At 48.7% G+C, this 23,521-nt stretch overlaps 1 protein-coding gene across 1 annotated transcript; it reads right to left on the minus strand.

Moving 5' to 3' along the window:
• Positions 1-2,398: 2,398 nt before the first annotated feature.
• MPST (mercaptopyruvate sulfurtransferase) lies at positions 2,399-21,880 on the minus strand. Its single transcript, XM_068251941.1, has 3 exons — positions 21,784-21,880; positions 14,316-14,926; positions 2,399-3,057 (listed from the first exon to the last, which is right to left on the minus strand). Exons 2-3 carry the CDS (start codon positions 14,914-14,916, stop codon positions 2,759-2,761), a joined length of 900 nt encoding a protein of 299 aa, XP_068108042.1. The 5' UTR covers positions 14,917-14,926; positions 21,784-21,880; the 3' UTR covers positions 2,399-2,758.
• Positions 21,881-23,521: the final 1,641 nt, after the last annotated feature.

Raw genomic sequence — 23,521 nt, forward strand, 5'->3', positions numbered from 1 at the left:
TGCCATATTTATTTCCTTCTATGCAATACCAGGTGCCTGGCCACCCTGCTGATCCTCTGTCTCTAATACTTTCAACCATAGCCCCTAAACAAGCATGCAGCACATCAGGTATTTCTGACATTATTGTTAGATCTCAGAAGATTAGCTGCATGCTTGTTACAGGTGTGATTCAGACACTGCTGCAGCCAAATAGATCAGCTGGGCTGCCAGGCAACTGGTATTGCTTAAAATGAAATAAATATGGCAGCCTCCGTATCACTCTCACCTCGGCTTCACTTTAAAGAGATATAGCAGATTGTAAACATAACAACCATCACTAATGGCAAAGAAGCAATTCTGTAAAATACTGTATAAAGTTTTGATAACGTAAGCCGATCGTTATAAGTGATCAGCTGGTTGATGTGAAACGTACCGTTCTACTAAAGAAAGTATAAAATAAAACCCAAGAGTAACTTGTGAACAGCGCCCCCCCTTCTATAAATAGGCCCCTTATACTGGGCACGTACGACTAATTTTTGAGCCATTCAGATGGCTCGATAATTTCCGACATGTCCGATCTCCCGCCCGATCGGTTCGCCGCTTGATTCCTGATAGCAGTGAATGGAAAAAGATAAGAAAAACGAGCAGAATATAAGAGAATCGACTGCAGAATCAAGCGGCGAATCAATCAAACGGGAGAATCGAGCGGCAAAAACGAGCCGTGTTCTTACCAGCCCCGCTCCCCGCATCCCAGACTTCCTTTGTCGCAGGCCGAGATTTGCTCACACAGGTGAGTCTTTACAAAAAAATCTAAATCATCTCACGTCCACGAGGAATAACACTGAAAGGGATGTTAAAAGTTACAGACACTAGATTTTTATCATAAGATGTGATAGTTTGTGAGCTTCGAGAAAATTGAGCTTCTGTACACCTCTCCCACAATACTGTTTACAGACAAATGAACAATGTTTATTTTACTCTTCTTTCCCCCATGAGCGGCATTTTCTTGTCCAAAGCTTGCATCCCTCTTTCTACAGAGCAGAGAAGACCGCCCATCTGTAGCCAAACAGCAGGTCTGTACAGTAATCACACTCAAACAGTTGCAGAGTGCGCACAGCTGCGCTCTCATTAGTGAACAAGCACAGCCACACTGTGCAGCGCAGGGCGCTTCACGACTGAGCGGTAGTTTGGGGGTGTGCCGAGCCCAAGTGGATCCGTCAATAAAAAAAACGGATGGTCAATAAAAAAAACCCAAGCGGATGGTCAATAAAAAAAACAAATCATTTTGAGTTGATGCAGGAGCATGCAAATTGTGTGCAGTTTGAAAATGGACCAATCAAATTTTACCCCAGCAGGATTAGACTGGTGCGTGTTCAAGCTGCAGACATTTCCACACAAAATTTGCATAATCTTACATCAACTCAAAATGGTTAGCATCTCATGGCCCATCCCTAGTTCCGTGCTATTGGGCATGCATCCTGTGCAGTGTGATAGCGCTTGTTCAGGGACAGGAGCGCGGCAGCGAACTTCAAGAGGGTGCCAGAACTGGATCAGTGGTCGGGAAGTGGGAGGAGTCAGGAGGATACAAAGGTAAGTATAGCACTGACATCTTCTGCAGCGCTGTACAGAGTATATTGTCTTGTCACTTAAAGTGAACCAGAGACGAAGCACCCTCATGTATTTTCCCATATATATCAGTGGGAACATTAGAGAAAACACCTACCCTGCTCTCTGTTTCATCCTTCACTGCTCAGCCTGCTTCTTAGCAGTCCTGATAACATCCACTACTGAGTCATTATAGCAGAGCCAGAAGGGGGCGGGCTTGAAAAGACATCAGAGCAGACAGACTCAGCTATAGTGATTCCTGAGCAAAGCCAGATTGAATGCTCAGTCGGGGATTTTATCAGGGCTAATAACAAGCAAGACTGAGCAGTGAAGGATGAAACAGAGAGCAGGGTAGGAGTTTCCTCTAATGTTCCCACTGATATATATATATATATATATATATATATATATATATATATATATATATATTGTAAAATACATAAGGGTGCTTCGTCTCTGGTTCACTTTAACTGTCCCTCAGAGGGGCTCACAATCCTAATCCCTACCATAGTCATATGTCTATATTGTGTAGTGTATGTGTCGTAGTCTAGGGCCACTTTAGGAGAAGCCAATTAATATATCTGTATGCTTTTGTGAAGTGGAAGGAAACCGGAGTACCCGGAGGAAACCCACATAGACACGGGGAGAACATACAAACTCCATGAAGATAGTGCCATGACTGGGATTCAAACCAGAGACCACTATGCCACAATGCTACCCATAAGTATGCGACTTTCTCTCCTCTTAGAGTCCCAGGTTTACTCTAATAATAGGCAAACCAAGAAACCGGATTGAAAAACAGCACTTGAACAAGTATGAAAGAAAAAATATATTATAAAGACTACAGTATCCCTTTAGAGAAATGGCTGAAGTTAGAATTACTTCTGGCATCAGTTATTGATTCCCCAAGGGTCGTACATAAAACATTTATCTGAAAATGTTATTAAAAGCTCTTTCATATAATACAATCTTAATTTAATCAGCCCAAGTAGGTCAAGTTCCACATACAAGTGAACACCTCCCGCAAGAATCAAGGCACTTAATAGCAATGTCACTGCGGCACGGCTACGCGTTTCAGCTGTGAAGATGGCGAAGTGCGTAGGCTGCGCTCAGTTAACCGTTTCTGAAGAAGACACCTCAGCAAGTCCAGAAATCGCCACAGAAGGCCGAGCGCTCACAAGGTCTTCCCTCTGCCCTCCGACACGATGTCTTCCGGCTTGGCGCGCATGTACCACTCCACCCAGGAACCGTCGTATATGGCTGTGTCTTCCTTGCCGCAGAGGAAGGAGGCCAGGGCGATGTGGCAGGCGGTGACGCCGGAGCCACAGGTGGCCACCAGACGTTTGGACAGATCGATGCCTTTCTGCTGGAAGATGCGTTTCAGCTCTTCGGGAGATTTCTCGAGACCTTCCTCTGTCAGGAGGCTCGGGAACGGGATGTTCACGGCGTGAGGGATGTGACCAGACTCGATTCCTGGAAGGAAGAAGACAGCAAGTCAACCTTAAAGTAAACCTGGAAGGGAGAAAGGTTAGGTGCTTCCCTCAGTACTTGGAAGCTTATTATTTCTATTTATAGAAAGCCAACATATTCCATAGCGATATACAAAAGTGTAAAACATACAGTGCTGCCCATAATTATTCATAAAATCATTAACATTTTGGAGTGGCCAAGCCAGAGTGCTGACTTGAATCCAACCGAGACTCTGTGGGGAGAGCTAAAGATCAGGGGGATGGCAAGAAGACCCTCCAACCTAAAAGATTTGGAGCTCATTGCTAAAGATGAATGGACCGTGCACCTGTTGGCACCCACACCCGCTGCCTCCCACTGTCACCCAGGTACAGCTAAATCGGACACTTATGCGAGGATACATATTTTTGATGCCTGTCTGAAGTCTGTCATCCTTTTGCAATGTTACATTTCACCTTGCTGTTTTGTGTCACTCTGCTACATTTTAAACTATAGTGCCAGACTTCCATTCATTCTTTGAATTTCCACTTGCACGCCATGACAGAGGAAAGAAACACACCGGAGTCACGTGAAGAGCGAGGAAGTTACCTCCTGTGACTCCGCCCACGTGCTGAGGTGCGGTGTTGGGGATTATTTGGGTTCCCAAATTCCATACGTATCCCGAATTCGATCATCAACACTATCCAGATTTCCCAGGTCCTTATAGCGCGGACAAGCAGAAACACACTGGGCATGTGTAAGGTCTGTGCATGCCCAGTAGAAGGAAGCGCTCATATGTATATCATATCATATGCTCATATGTGTGGACCTCACTTGCACATGCCCAGTCCAGATGCACTGCTTTAGGAAGCACGGCCACAGCAATTTCTTCAATAACCTTGTGGTGAGTTCGTTTTAGAGGGACTCTGCCCTGGAAGGCTGTATGAGGATGCGGGAAACATGCAGAGGCCTCCCACTACTGAGATAAGTATTTTTATATTAATGCAGAGTAAGTAAGAAGTGGGAGAGGAGATTGCAGAGCTGTAGTACTGGCCACAAAGAGATATACTCTGCAGAAAAGGAGGTGTATAAGCTCATCTCTAAGCTCATAGGGAGTCTTGCAGCTGCCCCTCCCAGTTCATTCCTAATCATCTCATGTCAGGGAGAATAGGATTGGGGGGGGGGGGGGGGGGGGGTTAGGATCAACAACAATCCCTCCCACCCAGGCTTCAGGAACAGTTTCTGCTGCCAACTTTCTGAACTTCCTCCACACTAGCCTCCCCCCTGCGCCCACTTCGGATTTTCTTTTTCTCTTGCGCAGTAACCAACAAGTCTTGTTCACACTGCCATACATTTCATTTACTAGTGATGAATTTCTGTGTTATGTTTTTGCTTTTTTAATCTCTGCTACTTTTGCTGTATGTGATTTTAAAGGGAACCAGAGACGTTGGGGGGAAGCTTTTATACATACCTGGGGCTTCCTCCAGCCCCATACGCACGGATCGCTCCCACGCCGCCGTCCTCCGCTGCCTGTATCCGGCGGTACCGGGTCCCGTCATTACCGCCAGTCGGCCGGCAGACGCGGCCAATTGTCCGCATCACACGGGGCTCCCTTCATATACGTACGCGTGAGGCTGCATACTGCGCAGCCGCATGCGTACGGGTATGGAGGGAGCCCCTGTGATGCGGACAATTGGCCGCGTCCGCCGGAAGTGATGGGACCCGGTACCGGCGATAGAGGAAGCGGAGGATGGCGGCGTGGGAGCGATCCAGGCTTATGGGGCTGGAAGAAGCCCCAGGTATGTATAAAAGCTTGTTCTATTTTTTATCAATGGTCATCTCTGGTTCCCTTTAAGATGTTCTCTCTGCTGTATATCGAGTATCTTATCCTATACTTTAAGCCTTGTTGTGCCAAGTCCAATTCTGGGCATGACCCAGTCATACTTAGTGAAATAAAATTATTCTGATTCTAAAAACTGCAAGAAGAGGTGCAGGACATCATTAAAGTGAACCTGAGGTGAGAGGTATATGGAGGCTGCCATATTAGTTTCCTGTTAAACAATACCAGTTGCCTGGCAGCCCTCCTGGTCTATTTAGCTGCAGTAGTGTCTGACTCACAATAGAAACAAGCATGCAGCTAATCTTGTCAGATCTGACAACAATGTCAGAAACACCTGATCTGCTGCATGCTTGTTCAGGGGCTATGGCTAAAAGTATTAGAGGCAGTGGTTCAGCAGGACAGCCAGGCAGCTGGTATTACTTAAAGGGAGATAAATATGGCGGCCTACATATTACTCCCACCTCAGGAGTCCTTTAACTTCCTTAGCGTTCTGGACGAGCTGAGCTCGTCCAGAGACGCCGGAGGGTGCCGCTCAGGCCCTGCTGGGTCGATTTTCACAAAATAAAAAGGAGCACACACAGCCGGCACTTTGCCAGCCACGTGTGCTACCTGATCGCCGCTGCAGCGCGGTGCAGCGGCGAAAGAGGGTCCCCCCAGCCGCCCGAGCCCAGCGCAGCCGAAACAAACAGTTCCGGCCAGTGCTAAGGGCTGGATCGGAGGCAGCTGACGTCAGGACGTCGGCTGACGTCACTCCTCTAGTCGCCATGGCGATGAGGAAAGCAAAACATGGCGGCGAGGAAAGCTCATCGCGGCCCTTCTTCTTACTTCTGATCGCCGGAGGCGATCAGAAGTACGCATTAGGAGCGCCCTCTAGTGGGCTTTCATGCAGTCAACTTTCAGTTTATTAAAAAAGAAACGTCCGGTCGGAAGCCTGGCGATCTTAATAGAACGCCAGGCAGGTTAAAAAGGGAATTTTAAAAACAGACTAATAAAAAAATAAAAAAAAATCCCCTCCCCTGTAGCTACGGGGAATCTAGCGCTGGCTCCCCCGAAAGGCCCTCAAGGATTGACAAGAGGGCGCAGACGTGGCCAATATTTACCTACCGCGATAGGTAAATATTTAAAATTGCTGCTATTCAGGGGACTCGGGAAGGCTAACGGAGGAGGAACCCTCGTTAGGATCCAGAGCCTTCCTCCTCACAAGGCAAGTACCCCCCCCCACACACACACATGGGCCCTTTTTTGATACAGGTTCTCTTTAAGTCAAAGCTGGCCTGTTGCCGCCAGTCACGCGCACCCTGGTCGCGCCCCCAGCACCAGGTGCGCTCTGTGCATGCGCAGAAACGAATTACGCATTCCGCGCATGCGTACAACGCTCCTGGGTACAGGAGCGTGACCAAGGTGCGCGCAGCTTGGGGTCGCAGGCCAGCTTTGGGGGGGGGGGGTTCTGGGGGTCACTGCCATTAGCCGAAAGGGGATCAGGAGGACGTCATGGGCACAGTAGGAGTCCAGGGGGCTGGAAGGAGCGCCAGGTAAGTTAAAAAAAAAATGTTTTATTTGACTTAAGATTCCCTTATATGAGATAACAAGTACTACACCAGATAGCTCTTCACAATAACTTCTAGAGCACAGGTCCAGCACGTGAAACACTTGTGAAGGTACTAAAGATACTACAAAACAAACCCTTAACCCAGAAAGCCTGGAGTCACAGCAGCAAAGGTCACAAACAGCCCCGTAAATAACCGGTTGTATTCTCAGTGTATATTATCCTGATGGACGGCTGAAGCACCATAAGACATTTTGTTACAACATAAAGAGGTGGCGCACCTAGGGAGTTTCACCACACATCAATATCTGCAATATGATTCACTATAGTTGCACCAGTCCCTACTATTCACTAATATATAACAACAGTCTGTAGTTGTAGCTTGATCGCAGTATCACAGTGTTTAATGCAATATGACAACAGTTTGTAATGGCAGCTCGATCGCAGTATCTCCATCAATATATCAGGCTTCTATAGATGGACAGGCAGCCTCCACCACACCCTTTGTGCCAGACTCACCGTCTGCTGAGACCCCCACTCGGGTCAAGTAGCGTCTTGGGACCGTTACCAGGTCGTCCCCCACCACTCTGGCATATATGTGGACCACACTTGTCTGGCTCACCCACAAGTGGTTTGTCTTCCTGGTTTGTCTTATTCTTTTTCCCAGACCCTCAATAAAAAAGGCCTCTCATAGTGTAAAACTGTTAGGCATTTATTAACTTATAAAAAGAGTTTGCACTCACATGTTCCAGGATAAAAATAGGCAGAGTTTTGCTTGATGCGGGCTCTCCCCCGCTATGTTGGCCGCAGGCAGGCTGATCCTTGTAGTCCCTCCGTGTGTTACACCGCTGGTGCGCGCTCCCCTCGGCTACACTCCACGTGGGACGCCTGCCTCTTAGTATCCACTTCCTGCTCGCGTGGTTAGGCTCCGCCCGACATGTTTCATCATCATCATATGACTCATCAGGGACCTGGGAACGGTCCCAAGACGCTACTTGACCCGAGTGGGGGTCTCAGCAGACGGTGAGTCTGGCACAAAGGGTGTGGTGGAGGCTGCCTGTCCATCTATAGAAGCCTGATATATTGATGGAGATACTGCGATCGAGCTGCCATTACAAACTGTTGTCATATTGCATTGAACACTGTGATACTGCGATCAAGCTACAACTACAGACTGTTGTTATATATTAGTGAATAGTAGGGACTGGTGCAACTATAGTGAATCATATTGCAGATATTGATGTGTGGTGAAACTCCCTAGGTGCGCCACCTCTTTATGTTGTAACTGTTGATGAAGGAGAGGAGGCGAACAGGGAAAGATACACACACATACATGTTCTCCGGTCTCTCTTTTTATATTTTTTTTGACGGAAAATTTTGATATTGCATTGCGTATCAGCGCGCATGTGCTTTGGAATATAAGACATTTTGTGCTGCCTGATTTCTAGAGAAAAAGAAAGCTGCTCTGTAACTCCTTTGTGCAATCATGTACTCAGTTACTGAAAATACGAGGCGCCTGGCGTATATCGGACCTGCTGCTGTTGTATGCTCCCCCATTTTTATTGCCTGAGGAAGCGGGGTTATGCCTGCGAAACGCGTTGCAACTTTTTATGGAGTATGCTAATAAAACTATACATCTGAATAAATTGACAGTTTCTAGTGTCTGCTTATAGGAGGCAAGTCCACCACTGCCTCCCAATCATTTTTTGACAGTTTTAGGCCTCTTGCACACTGCAATTGATTCCGATTCAGATTCCGCTTTTTAATCAGTTTTTACATCCGATTCAGATTCCGATTTGCAGTGTGCAGGGAGCAAACTGCAAATCGGAATCTGAATCGGATGTAAAAACTGATTAAAAAGCAGAATCTGAATCGGAATCACTTGCAGTGTGCAAGAGGCCTTAAAGATTGCTTTTATCCTGTCTGTTCAGTACATATCTTTGAATCCACCCCTGGTGGAGGGGGATCCCCCTTTTTTCCGATCTACAGAGTGCGACTTCTTAATCCTGAGAGGGGAGAGGATAACTCATCTGCCTATACAGTGGTTGCCTTGGAGGTAACCCTGCCTTGTGAGTATATTACCTTTGTACTCTTCTAGACCCCCATTTGCCAGTACGTACTACACTATATTGGGCTCTCTGTATTTCTTCTTTTATATCTGAAAATACGAGGCGCACACCAAACGCTTGCACGCCGCTACAGAACACAGGCAGTGAGCTACTGGCATGAGGGAGAGGAGGCCACCCGCTATTTCAAGTCATACCAAGGCTTGGGGAAGACATCTCAACTCCTGACCTTAAGGCTGGTTCCACAGTGGGACGTTAAAGTCCCACGTTACAGCAGCCAGTAACGCAGCCTAACTCACAGCACTGTAAAATCAATGTGCTGTTCACAGTGCCCACCTTGCGTTACATAGTAACGCAGCACGTTTAAACAAAGTGCTGCATGCTGTACGTTATACTGGGCTAAGCCACGTTAGACTGTTTGCACATGCTCAGTAATGTTGGAGGAGGAGGTCTCCCCTCCTCCTCCGCAGCCAGCCACATGGCTAATTAATATTCACTGCACTGTGGTGACTCCTGGTAGGACTCGTAGTGTTGTCCGGATCATGAACGAATCGTTCATTTGATCCGAGTCTTTGTGAGTCGATTCATCCGGATCATCACAATGAAAGATTCGGTTCACAGTGGATGTCTGTCTGGAAGAAACAAGAACATACAGAATGTACAGTGCAGGGAAAGTCCTGCTAGTCATTTCACCCAGTCTGCTTCCCTAGTAAAATGATTCAAATGATTCGGTTCAAAGATCCGGATCTTTTCAATGATCCGATTCAAATGATCAGAATCCTTAAAAAGATCCGGACTTCCTATCACTAACCTGGAGCTGCTGCTTTGAGAGCTGCATAACGTGGCTCAATCTGACGTCCAACTTCAACACCACCAGGCGTTGCGTTAGGGGCACATTATGCGACCTTAACGTCCCCTAAAACGCAACGTCTTGGTGTGTAAGTAGCCTAAAAGGACAATTTAAGTGAGGGATATGGAGGCTGCCATATTTATTCCTTTTTAAAGAGTAACTGTCAGGCATAAAATTAAAAATAAATTATTTTTATCTGGTAAACAAGTAATAAGGGTGCTAACCAAGCAATCCAAAAGTTCAAATCACTATTACCTTTCTTGTTGATAAATGATTATTCCCCAGTTTACGTGACTCTTATTTGGTATGCAAAAGGGAAGTTGCAGGGCAGCCTGAAGCCCCTTTCCCTCCTGTTTTCCCCTCCCACACCTCTGTTCATCTCTGATTGGCCAATATTTCACATGCTGAGACAATGTACTTTCTATATTGAAGGGCGGGCAAACCAGGCAGAAGAGAGTAAGGGAGGAAAAGACTTCAGAATTGGCTTCAAAATAGCCACAGTTAACATGGGAAATGCTCAGAAAGATTTTCTCTTTTTTTTTACTATAGAAAAATCACTATAATCAAAACACGGACAGTATAATACACGTGTTATGTAAGTAGATCAAGTATTTATCTACTTATATATGTGTTTTTTTTCCTGAGATAGTATGGCGACAGCTCCTCTTTAAGCAATACCAGTTTGCCTGGCACCCCTGCTGATCCTCTGCCTCTAAGGCTGGGCATACACGGCTCGTTTCCCCCTTTCAATTGAGCACTCGATTCCCCGCTTGATACCCACGGGCGGACAATGGAAAGAAAACGAGCGGAAGATAAGAAGCGACCACGGGGACGAGCAGGTATCGAGCCAGCAGCTACCAGCTCGATACCATCGTGTATGCCCAGCATAATACTTTTAGCCATAGACCCTGAACAAGCATGCAGATGAGGTGCTCTGACTGAAGTCAGACTGGATTAGCTGCATGCTTGTTTCAGGTGTGTGATTCAGACACTACTGCAGCCAAAGAGAGCAGCAGGGCTCCAAAGCAACTGGGTAGTGGATCCGAGGTGAACTTTTACTCATTGCATAATTGTGTTCCTTTCATATTGTTTATAGGGCGTTCCTCTAGCAAAATACTCTCCAGGTCCACGTGGATGGTGGGGAATGATGTAATTCTGCTTCCAGCTATTGTAGCTTCCAGCAATGTTTTAAAAGCAACTTTAGCCGGCTTTTTTTTGTCATACATTTTTTATTGAATTTCAAAAGTTTCTCAGAACAAAATGCAGTATACCAGTGAAAAAAGTCTAACTGACAAGTTGGAGTACAAGTAGATGTGAAGGTAACAGCGTATGGAAAAAAGCATGAAAGGTTGTAAAGAATGAATAACATCAATAGTACCTTGTAGTATAGGTAAGAGAGTTCACAGTTACAATTTGTCTATTAAATAACAACAACTCAAGTAGGTAACAGGATATATTCATCTTACTATTGTGTTCGTTAAGATTTACTACAGGTACTGAGTCTTCTATCTATAGAAACTAAGAGCTTATAGTTCTTATATAACCGGAGTCCAATAAAACGGGTGGACTAATATAAGAAGCTATAACCGAGTGGAAAAAGAGAGAGAGGTAGTCAAGGAAAGTTAGAAGAAAGGTCAGGTAGAAGAGAAACAGATTGTCTTATTAGCAGAGTTGTGGGAAGTGTATTGAAGGTTAGCCATAACTACTATTAAGCTTCTTTCCCACCAGGACGTTGCGTTTAGGGGACGTTATAGGGCACATAACGTGCCCCTAACGCAACGCCTGGTGGCGTTGGAGCAGGACGCTACCAAAAGCCGCGTTACAAGCAGCTCTAAGTGCGCCTGCTCTGTCGGAGGTGCTGCGGAGACCACGTGAGCAGAGCTCTCTGCATCACGTGGTCCCGCCAGCCAATCCGCGGCCGCTCCAAGAAGTAAACACTGCAAGTGCAGTGAATGTCAAGTAGCCATGTGCCTGGCTACGTACCAGCCTCTCCCCGCCTCTAAAATAAACACCCATACTGAGCATGTGCAAACAGTCTAACGCGGCTTAAGCCGCTAGAACGCACAGTACGCTGCACTTTAAACGAACGTCCAGCGTTACAATGTAACGTAACATGGGCACTGTGAACAGCCCATTGATTTTTCATTACTGTGCGGTGGGGTGTGTTACTGGCTGCTCTAACGTGCGCCTGTAACGTCCCGCTGTGAAAAATGTAGGTCTCTTATAAAAGAAGAAAGCAGATCAGGGCCTCATGTTAGTTGAGATAGAAAAGAAGTGCCTTTTTGGTGTCACGATGCCTTTGAGTCTCAACATGTATTAGAGATAGGAGGGTGAGAGATCACGGGGGTTGGAAGGTAAGAGATGAATAGACCCATGAATCCCACATTTTATGTAAATTGTTTTCTGCACCTCTTAATGAAGCTGTTCATTCTTCCATGGACCTAGTCCAGTTGAGCTTGAGGATAACTTCACATTTTATTTCCGTCTTCTGACGGTGCCAGTGTTACTGACTATGCACCACTATAGCTGTAATTCCTATTACGGCCTATGGTGGCACCAGCTGCGTCCAAATCTCCTGCGCTGTAATTACAGCACTTGTCCCGTCCGGATGCACCAGTCCACACCCAGAAGATGAAGAGGGACGAAGCACCGGAACGGTGGGATCTACGAGGTTCCCGGAAGCCGCTTAACCATCCACAGGCTTCCCACTACTGAGGATAACTAGGTTTTACTCCTTCTCCATAATACAGGTTTGCTTTAAAGGAAACCAGAGGTGAGCAGGATATGGAGGCTGCTTTGTTTTTCCTTTTAAACAATGCAGATTTCCTAGCAATCCTGATGATCTGCTGCCTCCAATACTTACCATAGACCCTGAACAAGCATGCAGATCAGATGATTTTGATCACAAACACTTCCTATATCTATATATTGGTGTATATTGGTATGCAGCCCCGCCTTCCCAGTGATGTCACAGCCTAGCCTGTTTTTGTTGGCAGAATTGAATATTAATTAGTAGAGAACACAGCCAGGGCTGTGGAGTCGGAGTTGGAGTCGCATGATTTTTGTACAAAATCCACAGCCCTGTTAAGTATTAGACTAAGGAGTTGGAGTCGGAGCAATTTTGAGTAGCCAGAGTCAGAGTTGGAGTCGTGGTTCCAGAAACTGAGGAGTCTGAGTCGGAAGATTTTTGTACCGACTCCACAGCTGCAAGGCTGTTAACGAGCCAACCCCACCATTGCCACATAACACCGACCCTTTGCTCACTACACTGGATAACCATAAAATGGAGACTTCCATTAAAGATTGGCTTACTGAGATACAAATCCCAACACAATCTGGGTCCCGGATACCTGAAGGACTTGTTGCAACTGCATCACCCCCCCACAATCTTAGCTCAAAAGGATCTGATAACTTGGTCAACCCCAGAGTCCACCTCAAAACCTTCGGAGACAGAGCCTTTTGTCATGCTGCCCCTACACTTTGGAACTCCCTGCTACACCCAATCAGGACAGCTCCATCCCTGAAAAGCCACCCATTTAATCTGGCATTTATGAACACCTGACTTTTTCTTCTGTAACAACCCTGTATTGATCTGAGACTTATCTGTGTGCTTTGAGTCCTATGAGAGAAAAGCAATTTAAAAAGCAATTTATCGCAATGCATTATATTCACTATGGTTCCTTTTTGAAGCAAACCTGAAGCGAAAATAAATATATGAGTTAATGAATTGTATGTTTAGTACAGCTAAGAAATAGAACATTAGGAACAAAGAAAAAAGTCTCATATCGTTTTCCAGGAAGAGTTAAACTTCAGTTATCTGTGCGAAAGAGCTTCTCTGAGCTCTTCAACCCACTAGGTGAAATACAGAGCAGTAAAGGACTCCCCACCTGTAGGTATAACTGATAGCAGATTGGCCAGCCGATGCAGTGTCATGCAGGTACACCACTCCAGCACAAACCACGTGTGTGAGGAAGGGCTCCGCCCAAAACATGTAGTGTGTCGTCTGCTCCAATATAGATTGTTTGCTACTACAGCTCCTGAGTGCCGTGCCTTCCTTTACTAGTGTGGGTGGAATACGGTCCCGTTTTCTGAAGCACATAAACAGCCAAGGAGAAGAAACAGACAGCTTGAGATAAGGTTTTACCGCAGGAAAGTTCAAAAGGTCATTATTGGTGGATAGTGTAATGGTTATGGGCTCTGCCTCTGACTCAGGAGACCTGGGTTCGAATCTCGGCTCTGCCTGTGCAGTAAGCCAGCACCTATTCAGTAGGAAACTTTGGGCAAGACTCCCTAACACTGCTACTGCCTATAGAGCGCGTCCTAGTGGCTGCAGCTCTGGCGCTTTGAGTCCGCCTGGAGAAAATCGAGATATAAATGTTCCGTGTTTGTTTTGTTTGTTATTTCTGCTTTGTTTTATAGCTTAAAGACTGAGTGTGGTTTTAAAACTGCAACAGTGACAGAATGATGCAATGTTTTAAAAACAAAAAAACTACAAAACTGGAAATAAAAATATGAGACTTCTTTGCTACTAAAGTTCTATTCATTATTCATACTACACATACTATTTATTAGACAGTATGTTTTTCCACTTCAGGTTTGCTTTAGGGCTAGTTCAGACGGACGCTTGCGGAGCGTTTACCGCCAGCGCTCGGGACTTGGCGTTAAACGCTTGAATGGGAGCGTTTGCACCGAGCTTTTGCACATGTTTACACGAATGCGGCGTTCGGGTCCCGATTTTCGCTAGCGATCGATTCGCCCCTGGAAGAGACATGTAGCTTCCAGGGGGGCGGCCAACCGCGACGGCTAATGCCCCCCTAGGGGGAAGAAAAAACGTGACCGCATCGGAACGCGACGGCTACTGAAAGCCTGACCGCGCAGCCAGCGCAACGCCCCCAAACGCGACGCCACGCAGATGTCTGTCTGAACCAGCCCTTAAACTCAAAAATATACACTTCCAGAGCAGTAATAGTGCATCATTCTCACCTTCCCGGGGCTCAGGTTCAAGTCCCCGGAACCTTCCCTCTATTCTGGCGTCTACCAGCTGAAAGTTCCGCTTCTCGGTGAATTCCTCGATCTCTTCGTGCCCCACGACGTTAGACTTGTCCAGTTTTGCCTGGAACTCTGTTGGCTTTGGCCAAGGCTCTTTCCCAGAATTCACCGGGTGTCCTTCCCTGAGCCAAGCTCTGAGGCCTCCATCCAACACAGACACATGAGGATGTCCAAAGACCCGGAACATCCACCAGACCCGCGGCGCGCTGAAGGAGCCCAGATCGCTGGCGTCGTACACCACGACATGGCTGCTGTTGGAGACCCCAAGTTTCCCCATGTACTCGGAGAACTGGTCTGCGCTGGGGAGCATGTGGTCATAGGGGGAGGTGCGGTCACTGCAGCCATCTAAGTCGAAGTAGAAGGCTCCGGGTATGTGGCGCTCCTTGAACTCCCGCCAGCCGTCACGTCCCGTCTTCGGAAGGTGCCAGGAGGCGTCAAGGATCCGGATGTTTGATTTGAGAGTTGAACCAGCCCGGGTGGCGTCCCAAAGCCAACGAGTGGAAACCAAAGCTCGAGGCACAAGCTGCTGGGCCATGGCCACGGTTCTGTAAAGAAATATATATATATTGTAAAACTAAAGCGTTAAATAGATAACAAGGATGGAAAGCTTAGAAAGAAGAAATAATATAGAATGCATCTTAGGGTTGGTTCATGTGATTGGTGTTTTTATCGCACAGCAGAGGCATTTTTAGGCATAGGCATTACAGGCCACTGCCTGGAGTGCCATTTTTTCTGGGGAGCACCATGACCCTGATTAAGCCCCACCCCAGAATGAAGCCACGCCTCCACAGGTGTTTGTACCTCCTCCTGTCTCCTTGCGCCACCTTCAGTCCCCCGGTGTGTCCCTCCATCCCCGTGCCTCCTGTCTCCCTTTGTGCCACCTGCCTTGTGGATGACCCAGCTCTGCCTGCATCCCTCTGTCCACTGGTCCCACTATTTGTTCCTGTCCCTCTCCTGCACTCCCCCAGTCCAGTGTGTAAAGGCAGCAGAAGCTGTGCTCTCATCTCCTCCCTGGAGTCCAGTGCTGTGCCTGTGCGACCATCCTGTGCGTTTTCTGCTTCCTCTAGTGCTGGTTGTTCTCCTGTAGCGTGTAATCACGTTACATGCAGTAGGAGATGCTGGGTACTAGGGCGAGTGGTGAGCAGACATGCAGCAGCACAGCACTGGACTCCAGTAGGGAGGTGAGAGCACAGCTTCTGCTGCACTATACTCTGCATTTACACACTGGGCTGGGGGAGTGCAGGGAGGGGATGGGGACAGACAGGATGGTCGCACAGGCACAGCACTGGACTCCAGCAGAGAGATGAGAGCACAGCTTCTGCTGCACTATACTCTGCATTTACACACTGGGCTGGGGGAGTGCAGGGAGGGGATGGGGACAGACAGGATGGTCGCACAGGCACAGCACTGGACTCCAGCAGAGAGATGAGAGCACAGCTTCTGCTGCACTATACTCTGCATTTACACACTGGGCTGGGGGAGTGCAGGGAAGGGATGGGGACAGACAGGATGGTCGCACAGGCACAACACTGGACTCCAGCGGAGAGGTGAGAGCACAGCTTCTACTCAGCTGCACTATACTCTGCATTTACACACTAAGCTGGGGGAGTGCAGGAGGGGGATGGGGACAGACAGGATGGCCACACAGCCACAGCACTGGTCTCCAGCAGAGAGGTGAGAGCACAGCTTCTGCTGCACTATACTCTGCATTCACACACTAAGCTGGGGGGAGCAGGAAGGGGCTGTGCAATGAAATACAACAGGATTGGTGGGTTGTTTGTACCTTGGGGTCTCCCTGTCTTCTGCACCCACCTAAACTGCACCTGCTTTATATTCTCTAGTATGTGTTTGTTTGGGTTTATTTATTTATTTATTTATTTTTTGGGGGGGGGGGGGGGGAGAATGCGTGACAAAAACAACGCAGAAAAACCGTGATTGGAAATCAGAAATCGCATGTAAAAAACAATTAAAAATCGGAATTGTATGCAGCGTGCAGGGGGCTTTACAGTGAATTTTAAAGAGACTCCGTAACAAAAATTGCATCCTGTTTTTTATCATCCTACAAGTTCCAAAACCTATTCTAATGTGTTCTGGCTAACTGCAGCACTTTCTGCTATCACAGTCTCTGTATTAAATCAATGTATCTTTCCCTTGTCAGACTTGTCAGCCTGTGTCTGGAAGGCTGCCAAGTTCTTCAGTGTTGTGGTTCTGCTATGAACTCCCCCTTCAAGGCCCCTCTATGCACACTGCCTGTGTATTATTTAGATTAGGGCAGCTTCTCTCTTCTCTCTTATCTTTTACAAGTTGGATAAATCGTCCTCTGAGCTGGCTGGGCTTTCACATGCTGAGGAATTAGACAAGGGCAAAGCTTTTTGCAAGGAAGAAACGAGCAGCCTGAAACTTCAGTGGAAGATAGCTGCAGGGGGAAAGAAACACACAATGATCTCTTGAGATTCAAAAGGAAGGATGTATACAGCCTGCTTGTGTATGGATGTATTTTCTATGTGTGGACATACTGTACATCAACCTACTTCCTGTTTTGGTGGCCATTTTGTTTGTTTATAAACAAACTTTTTAAAACTGTTTTTAACCACTTTTAATGCGGCGGGGAGCGGCGAAATTGTGACAGATGGTAATAGGAGATGTCCCCTAACGCACTGGTATGTTTACTTTTATGCGATTTTAACAATACAGATTCTCTTTAAGGTAGCCATACATGTAGCTATTTTGGCGGCCGTTCGACCACACATCTCCCTCTGATCAGAGAGAGGTCTATTGTCCGGCATAAATTGCGGGCAGATTCCCAATCTATTTCAAACAAACAAACACAACACTTATATCGCGCTTTTCTCCTGGCAGACTCAAAGCGCCAGAGCTGCAGCCACTAGGATGCGCTCTATAGGCAGCAGCAGTGTTAGGGAGTCTTGCCCAAGGTCTCCTACTGAATAGGTGCAGCTTACTGAACAGGCAGAGCCTAGATCTGAACCCAGGTCTCCTGTGTCAGAGGCAGAACCCTTAACCATTACTCCATTCAGCCACTTCAGCATGAAATCTTGTGGGAATGAGCCTTGTGATACCACCCCTGGCTACAGCCCCCCTAAAGTTTTATATACCCCCCCCCCCCCACAACCTGCACCCATGCATTAACATTTTACCTGCCAATGCCCACACGTGTCCTCATACCTCCACATTTGCACCCTCACATGGTTGCCAGTGTTCTAGCACAGGAGCGTGTGTAACATGTTATGTGCCCCCCCCTGTGCAGTTATACATAACCTGTCCGACATCCACGCTGAACGAGTTTAGCATTCGGGCCCCACGTGATTAGCGTGGATGGCAGACAGGTTAAAGAGACTAACAAAGGTGGGGGTAATCACCTCGGGAGGGGGAAGCCAAAGGGTCCCAATGAGGCTTCCCCCTCCCCTGTAGCTGCAGGCAATTCAGCGCTGGCTCCCCCGCAATCTTCCCTCGACAAGCCTTGCTATATTTACCTTCCCTGGCTCCAGCGGGGGCGCTGTTGTGGCTCTCAGCACGGAGATAGGCAGAAATAGCTGATCTCCGTCGGGTCCGCTCTACTGTGCAGGCGCAGGAGACTTGCAGGAGACTTGTGCCTGCGCAGTGGAGTTGACCGACAGCGATCGGCTATTTCTGCCTATCTCCGAGGCGGAGAGCCGATACTGCGCCTGCGCTGGAGCCGGGAAGGTAAATATTTACATCCCTGCTGTTCGGAGGGGCACAGCCAGACCGCCGGGGGACACAGGAGGACGTGGGAAGCCTCGATAGGGTCCGGAGGCTTCCCCCACCCCCCGAGAACTTTTTTTTGTTAGAGGTTTTCTTTAAGTATAACTACTTGGGCGCCGGGGGGCACAAACTGCTAGGGAGGACAGTGCCTCATCCTGATTTTGCACTCAGTTACCGCCATGCACCCGATTAAGCATGCTGGTCCGAGATTTTGCAGCACGTTCGATCGATACATGCGACCAATTTCAGCTCGAAATTGGTCGTACCGTTGGCTGGGCATGCTCTTAGCAGCACCAATTTTCATCGAATGCGATGATTATTATCAAATCGGATGGTCGATTGGCCAAGTCGAGTGACGTATGGGGACCTTTGCTGTCAACCATTATCAACCTATATCCCTGGGCTGCTCCACAGATACGCTGCGCATGCACAGAACGCTCGCAGTAACAGAAGCTTGATCAGGGCATGCACGGGCGGAGCATGCACAGTTGCCTTCGACTGGCCGGCTTTGAGGGGGCGCTGTGCTGCTCACTGGAGGGTCCCGAGAAGGACGGACGAACACAGGATGACTCCAGGGGGATACAAGAAGCCCCAGGTAAGTTAAAAGGACAACTTAAGTGAGAGGGATATGGAGGCTGCCATATTTCTTTCCTGTTAGACAACACCAGTTGCCTGGCAGCCCTGCTGATCTATTTAGGTGCAGTAGTGTCTGAATCATACACCTGAAACAAGCATGCTGCTAATCTTGTCAGCTCTGACAATGTCAGAAACACCTGATCTGCTGCATGCTTGTTCAGGGGCTATGGCTAAATGTATTAGAGGCAGAGGATCAGCAGGGCTGCCAGGAAACTGGTATTGTTTAAAAGGAAATAAATATGGCAGCCTCCATATCCCTCTCACTACAGTTGTCCTTCAAACTGCTTTTTTTGTCTTTGCTTAAGTAACACTTTAAGCCACGCCCCTGCCACACCTCTAATAACATCACCGCCACTCCCCTAATCACGAGTAACAAAAATATTTCATAAGAAGCACATGTTGTTTTATAATTCAAACCACACCAGTCCTTTCTATCCTGGTTCATTTTCCTTCATATTAACATCTAAATATAAGAAACACATCAATTTAAAAAGGATGGGAATAAAGTTAAGAGTCAATTAAGCACATTTTCAGTAGAAAAACTAAATATATTTACAGAGATTTGCACATCAGCCCCAAAAGAGGGACAAATGAGGAAGAAAGAGGGACAGAGGTACTGGGGTACCAAAGAGGGACAGTTGGGAATATATATATATATATATATATATATATAGATAGATAGATAGATAGATAGATAGATAGATAGATAGATAGATAGATAGATAGATAGATAGATAGATAGATAGATAGATAGATAGACACACACACCTCATCCCTACATTGTACATGCCACACATCAGTCCTCCTCTGACCTCTCCATCCTCTGTACAGGGATCAGCACTAGTGATGATGGGAATGGGCTGGTAGTAGGGATAACTCAACTGTCCGGCGGCTCCACTCTCCTCTTATATATGGATCAGTCTCTGCACGCGACCTCCGCTATCTACACAAACACACACAATCCATACATTGTACACGTCACACCAGCAGTCCTCTCCTGACCTCTCCTCTCCATCCTCTGCTCATATGATGCTGAACGGGCTGTTAGTGTATGAGATCTCACCCGTCCGGCGGCTCTGTGCTCCTCATATACGGATCAGTCTCTCCGCCGCACGACAGCTAAAACTATCTGCACACGTGTGTGTGTGTGTGTGTGTGTGTGTGTGTGTGTGTGTGTGTGTGTGTGTGTATATAATAGTTGCACACACATCATCCATACATTGCACACGTCACACATCAGCCCTGACCTCTCCATCCTCCGCTCAGGGATCAGCGCTAGTGAATGAGCTGCGATACCTCACCTGTCCAGCGGCTCCGCGCGCCTCTTATACGCGGATCAGTCTCTTCGTCCCATGCGACCTCCGCCATCTACACACATACCATACGTACACTGTACACTATATCATACATACATCAGCCCTGACCTCTCCATCCTCCGCTCAGGGATCACCGCTAGTGATGGTGAATGAGCTGCGATACCTCACCTGTCCAGCGGCTCCGCGCGCCTCTTATACGCGGATCAGTCTCTCCATCCCATGCGACCTCCGCCATCTACACACACACACACATACCATACATATACTGTACACTATATCATACATACATCAGCCCTGACCTCATCGCTCCTCCCCCATCCTCCGCTCAGGGATCACCGCTAGTGATGGTGAGTGAGCTGCGATACCTCACCTGTCCAGCGGCTCCGCACGCCTCTTATACGCGGATCAGTCTCTCCATCCCATGCGACCTCCACCATCTACACACACATATACCATACATACACTGTATATCATACATACATCAGCCCTGACCTCTCCATCCTCCGCTCAGGGATCACCACTAGTGATGGTGAATGAGCTGCGATACCTCACCTGTCCAGCGGCTCCGCGCGCCTCTTATATACGAAACAGTCTCTCCGTCGGCCCCAACCGTGTGTGTTTGTATACACACATATACATCCATGTGTATGTATTATTATTTAGTATTTATATAGCGCCGACATATTACACAGCGCTGTACATATATATATATATCTTGTCACTAACTGTCCCTCAAAGGAGCTCACAATCTAATCCCTACCATTGCCATATGTCTATATTAAGAAGTGTAAGTACTGTAGTCTAGGGCCAATGTTTTAGAGGGAGCCAATTAACTTAGCTGTATGTTTTTGGAATGTGGGAGGAAACCGGAGTGCCCGGAGGAAACCCACACAGACACGTATGTATGTATATATACAGGTAGTCCCCGGTTAATGAACGAGATATGGACTGTAGGCTCATCCTTAAGCTGAATCCTGTGCCATCTCTGTCCCCTGTGCCTACTCTGTTCCCCCCTGTGCCTCCAGTGTCCCCCTCTGTGTCACCTCTGCCCTCTGTACCTCCTCTGTGCCTGCAGTGTCCCCCTCTGTGTCACCTCTGCCCTCTGTTCCCCCCTGTGCCTCCAGTGTCCCCCTCTGTGTCACCTCTGCCCTCTGTACCTCCTCTGTGCCTCCAGTGTCCCCCTCTGTGTCACCTCTGCCCTCTGTACCTCCTCTGTGCCTCCAGTGTCCCCCTCTGTGTCACCTCTGCCCTCTGTTCCCCAATGTGCCTCCAGTGTCCCCCTCTGTGTCACCTCTGCCCTCTGTACCTCCTCTGTGCCTCCAGTGTCCCCCTCTGTGTCACCTCTGCCCTCTGTACCTCCTCTGTGCCTCCAGTGTCCCCCTCTGTGTCACCTCTGCCCTCTGTTCCCCCCTGTGCCTCCAGTGTCCCCCTCTGTGTCACCTCTGCCCTCTGTACCTCCTCTGTGCCTCCAGTGTCCCCCTCTGTGTCACCTCTGCCCTCTGTACCTCCTCTGTGCCTCCAGTGTCCCCCTCTGTGTCACCTCTGCCCTCTGTACCTCCTCTGTGCCTCCAGTGTCCTCCTCTGTGTCACCTCTGCCCTCCCAGTGTCCCCCACACATCATCCATCCATACATTGCACACGTCACACATCAGACCTCTCCTCCTCTCAGTGACAGTGAAGGGGCTGTACAGTGATGGATGAGATCTCACCTGTCCGGCGCTTCTCTTATATGCGGATCAGTCTCTCCGCCGCACGCGACCTCCGCTCTCACCTCGCTGCTGTTGTATGGAGGGGGCGTGGCAGGGGTGTGTCCGGGTCAGAGGGCGGGCGGGCTCACTGCAGGGAGGAGGGGGAGCGGGGGCTGCGCATGCGGTCAGGATCAGCACAGGCAGCCGGAACACCCCTACTCTCCCGGCAGTGGTATGATCCGGACAGTGCGACGAGGATTCCTGGGAGTAGTCAGCTGGTGGGAGGGGCGTGGTCACACTGCGGGGGCGGGGAGAGGGCGCGGCTCTGAATATAGCTGCTAGTTTCCGTGTCATCATGCAATGAGCGGAATCCTGCAGTCTGACCAGCGGCACGTACATCACTGGGGCTCGGGTGCCCGTGTGGGGGCGTGGCCTGCGCCTTGCAGAGGGGAAGGGGTTAAGGCCAGGCAGCAGAGGCTGGGCAGCAGTGAGAAAAGGGTTAAAGCCAGTGGTGAAGGGGTTAAGGCCGGGCAGCAAAAAGGAAGGGGTTAAGGCCAGGCAGCAGAGGGGAAGGGGTTAAGGCCAGGCTGCCGAGGGGAAGGGGTTAAGGCCAGGCTGCCGAGGGGAAGGGGTTAAGGCCAGGCAGCAGAGGGGAAGGGGTTAAGGCCGGGCTGCAGAGAGGAGGGGGTTTAGCCTGAGCAGCAGAGGGGAAGGGGTTAAGGCCGGGCAGCAGAGGGGAAGGGGTTAAGGCCAATCGGCAGAGGGGAAGGGGTTAAGGCCGGGCAGCAGAGGGGAAGGGGTTAAGGCCGGGCTGCAGAGGGGAAGGGGTTAAGGCCGGGCTGCAGAGGGGAAGGGGTTAAGGAGGGGAAGGGGTTCAAATCTGGCAGCAGGGGGGAAGGGGTTAAAGTCGGGCTGCAGAGGGGAAGGTGTTAAGGCTGGGCTGCAGAGGGGGAGGGGTTAATGCCAGGCAGCAGAGGGGAAGGGGTTAAGGCTGGGCAGCAGAGGGGAAGGAGTTTAGCCAGAGCAGCAGAGGAGAAAGGGTTAAGGCCAGGCTGCAGAGGGGAAGGTTTTAAGGCTGGGCTGCAGAGGGGGAGGGGTTAATGCCAGGCAGCAGAAGGGAAGGGGTTAAGGCCAGGCTGCAGAGGGGAAGGGGTTAAGGCCTGGCTGCAGAGGAGAAGGGGTTAAGGCCGGGCTGCAGAGGGGAAGGGGTTAAGGCTGGGCTGCAGAGGGGAAGGGGTTAAGGCCGGGCTGCAGAGGGGAAGGGGTTAAGGCCGGGCTGCAGAGGGGAAGGGGTTAAGGCTGGGCTGCAGAGGGGAAGGGGTTAAGGCTGGGCTGCAGAGGGGAAGGGGTTAAGGCTGGGCTGCAGAGGGGAAGGGGTTAAGGCTGGGCTGCAGAGGGGAAGGGGTTAAGGCCGGGCAGCAGAGGGGAAGGGGTTTATTAAAAAAAAAAAAATCACTTTACAGAGAAGAGCACATAGTCCCTACCATAGTCATAGTCTAACATCTTACCATATTATTATTATAATGATGTCTTTATAGCACTGACATCTTCTGCAGCACTTTACAGAGTACATTGTCATGTCACTGACTGTCCTCAGAGGAGCTTACAATCTAATCCTACCATAGTTATAGCCCCAGTATAAGCACGTTCTCTCCTGCTGTTCTCACCCAACTAACCTGGTCCTCACCTGTAACATCCCACCAACCAGGTCTCAGTATAAGCAGATTCTCTTATAGTGTCACTGTTACCTCTCCACCAA

Source organism: Hyperolius riggenbachi, chromosome 9 (genome assembly GCF_040937935.1).
Source record: "Hyperolius riggenbachi isolate aHypRig1 chromosome 9, aHypRig1.pri, whole genome shotgun sequence".
In the NCBI taxonomy this organism is placed as follows: Eukaryota; Metazoa; Chordata; class Amphibia; order Anura; family Hyperoliidae; genus Hyperolius; species Hyperolius riggenbachi.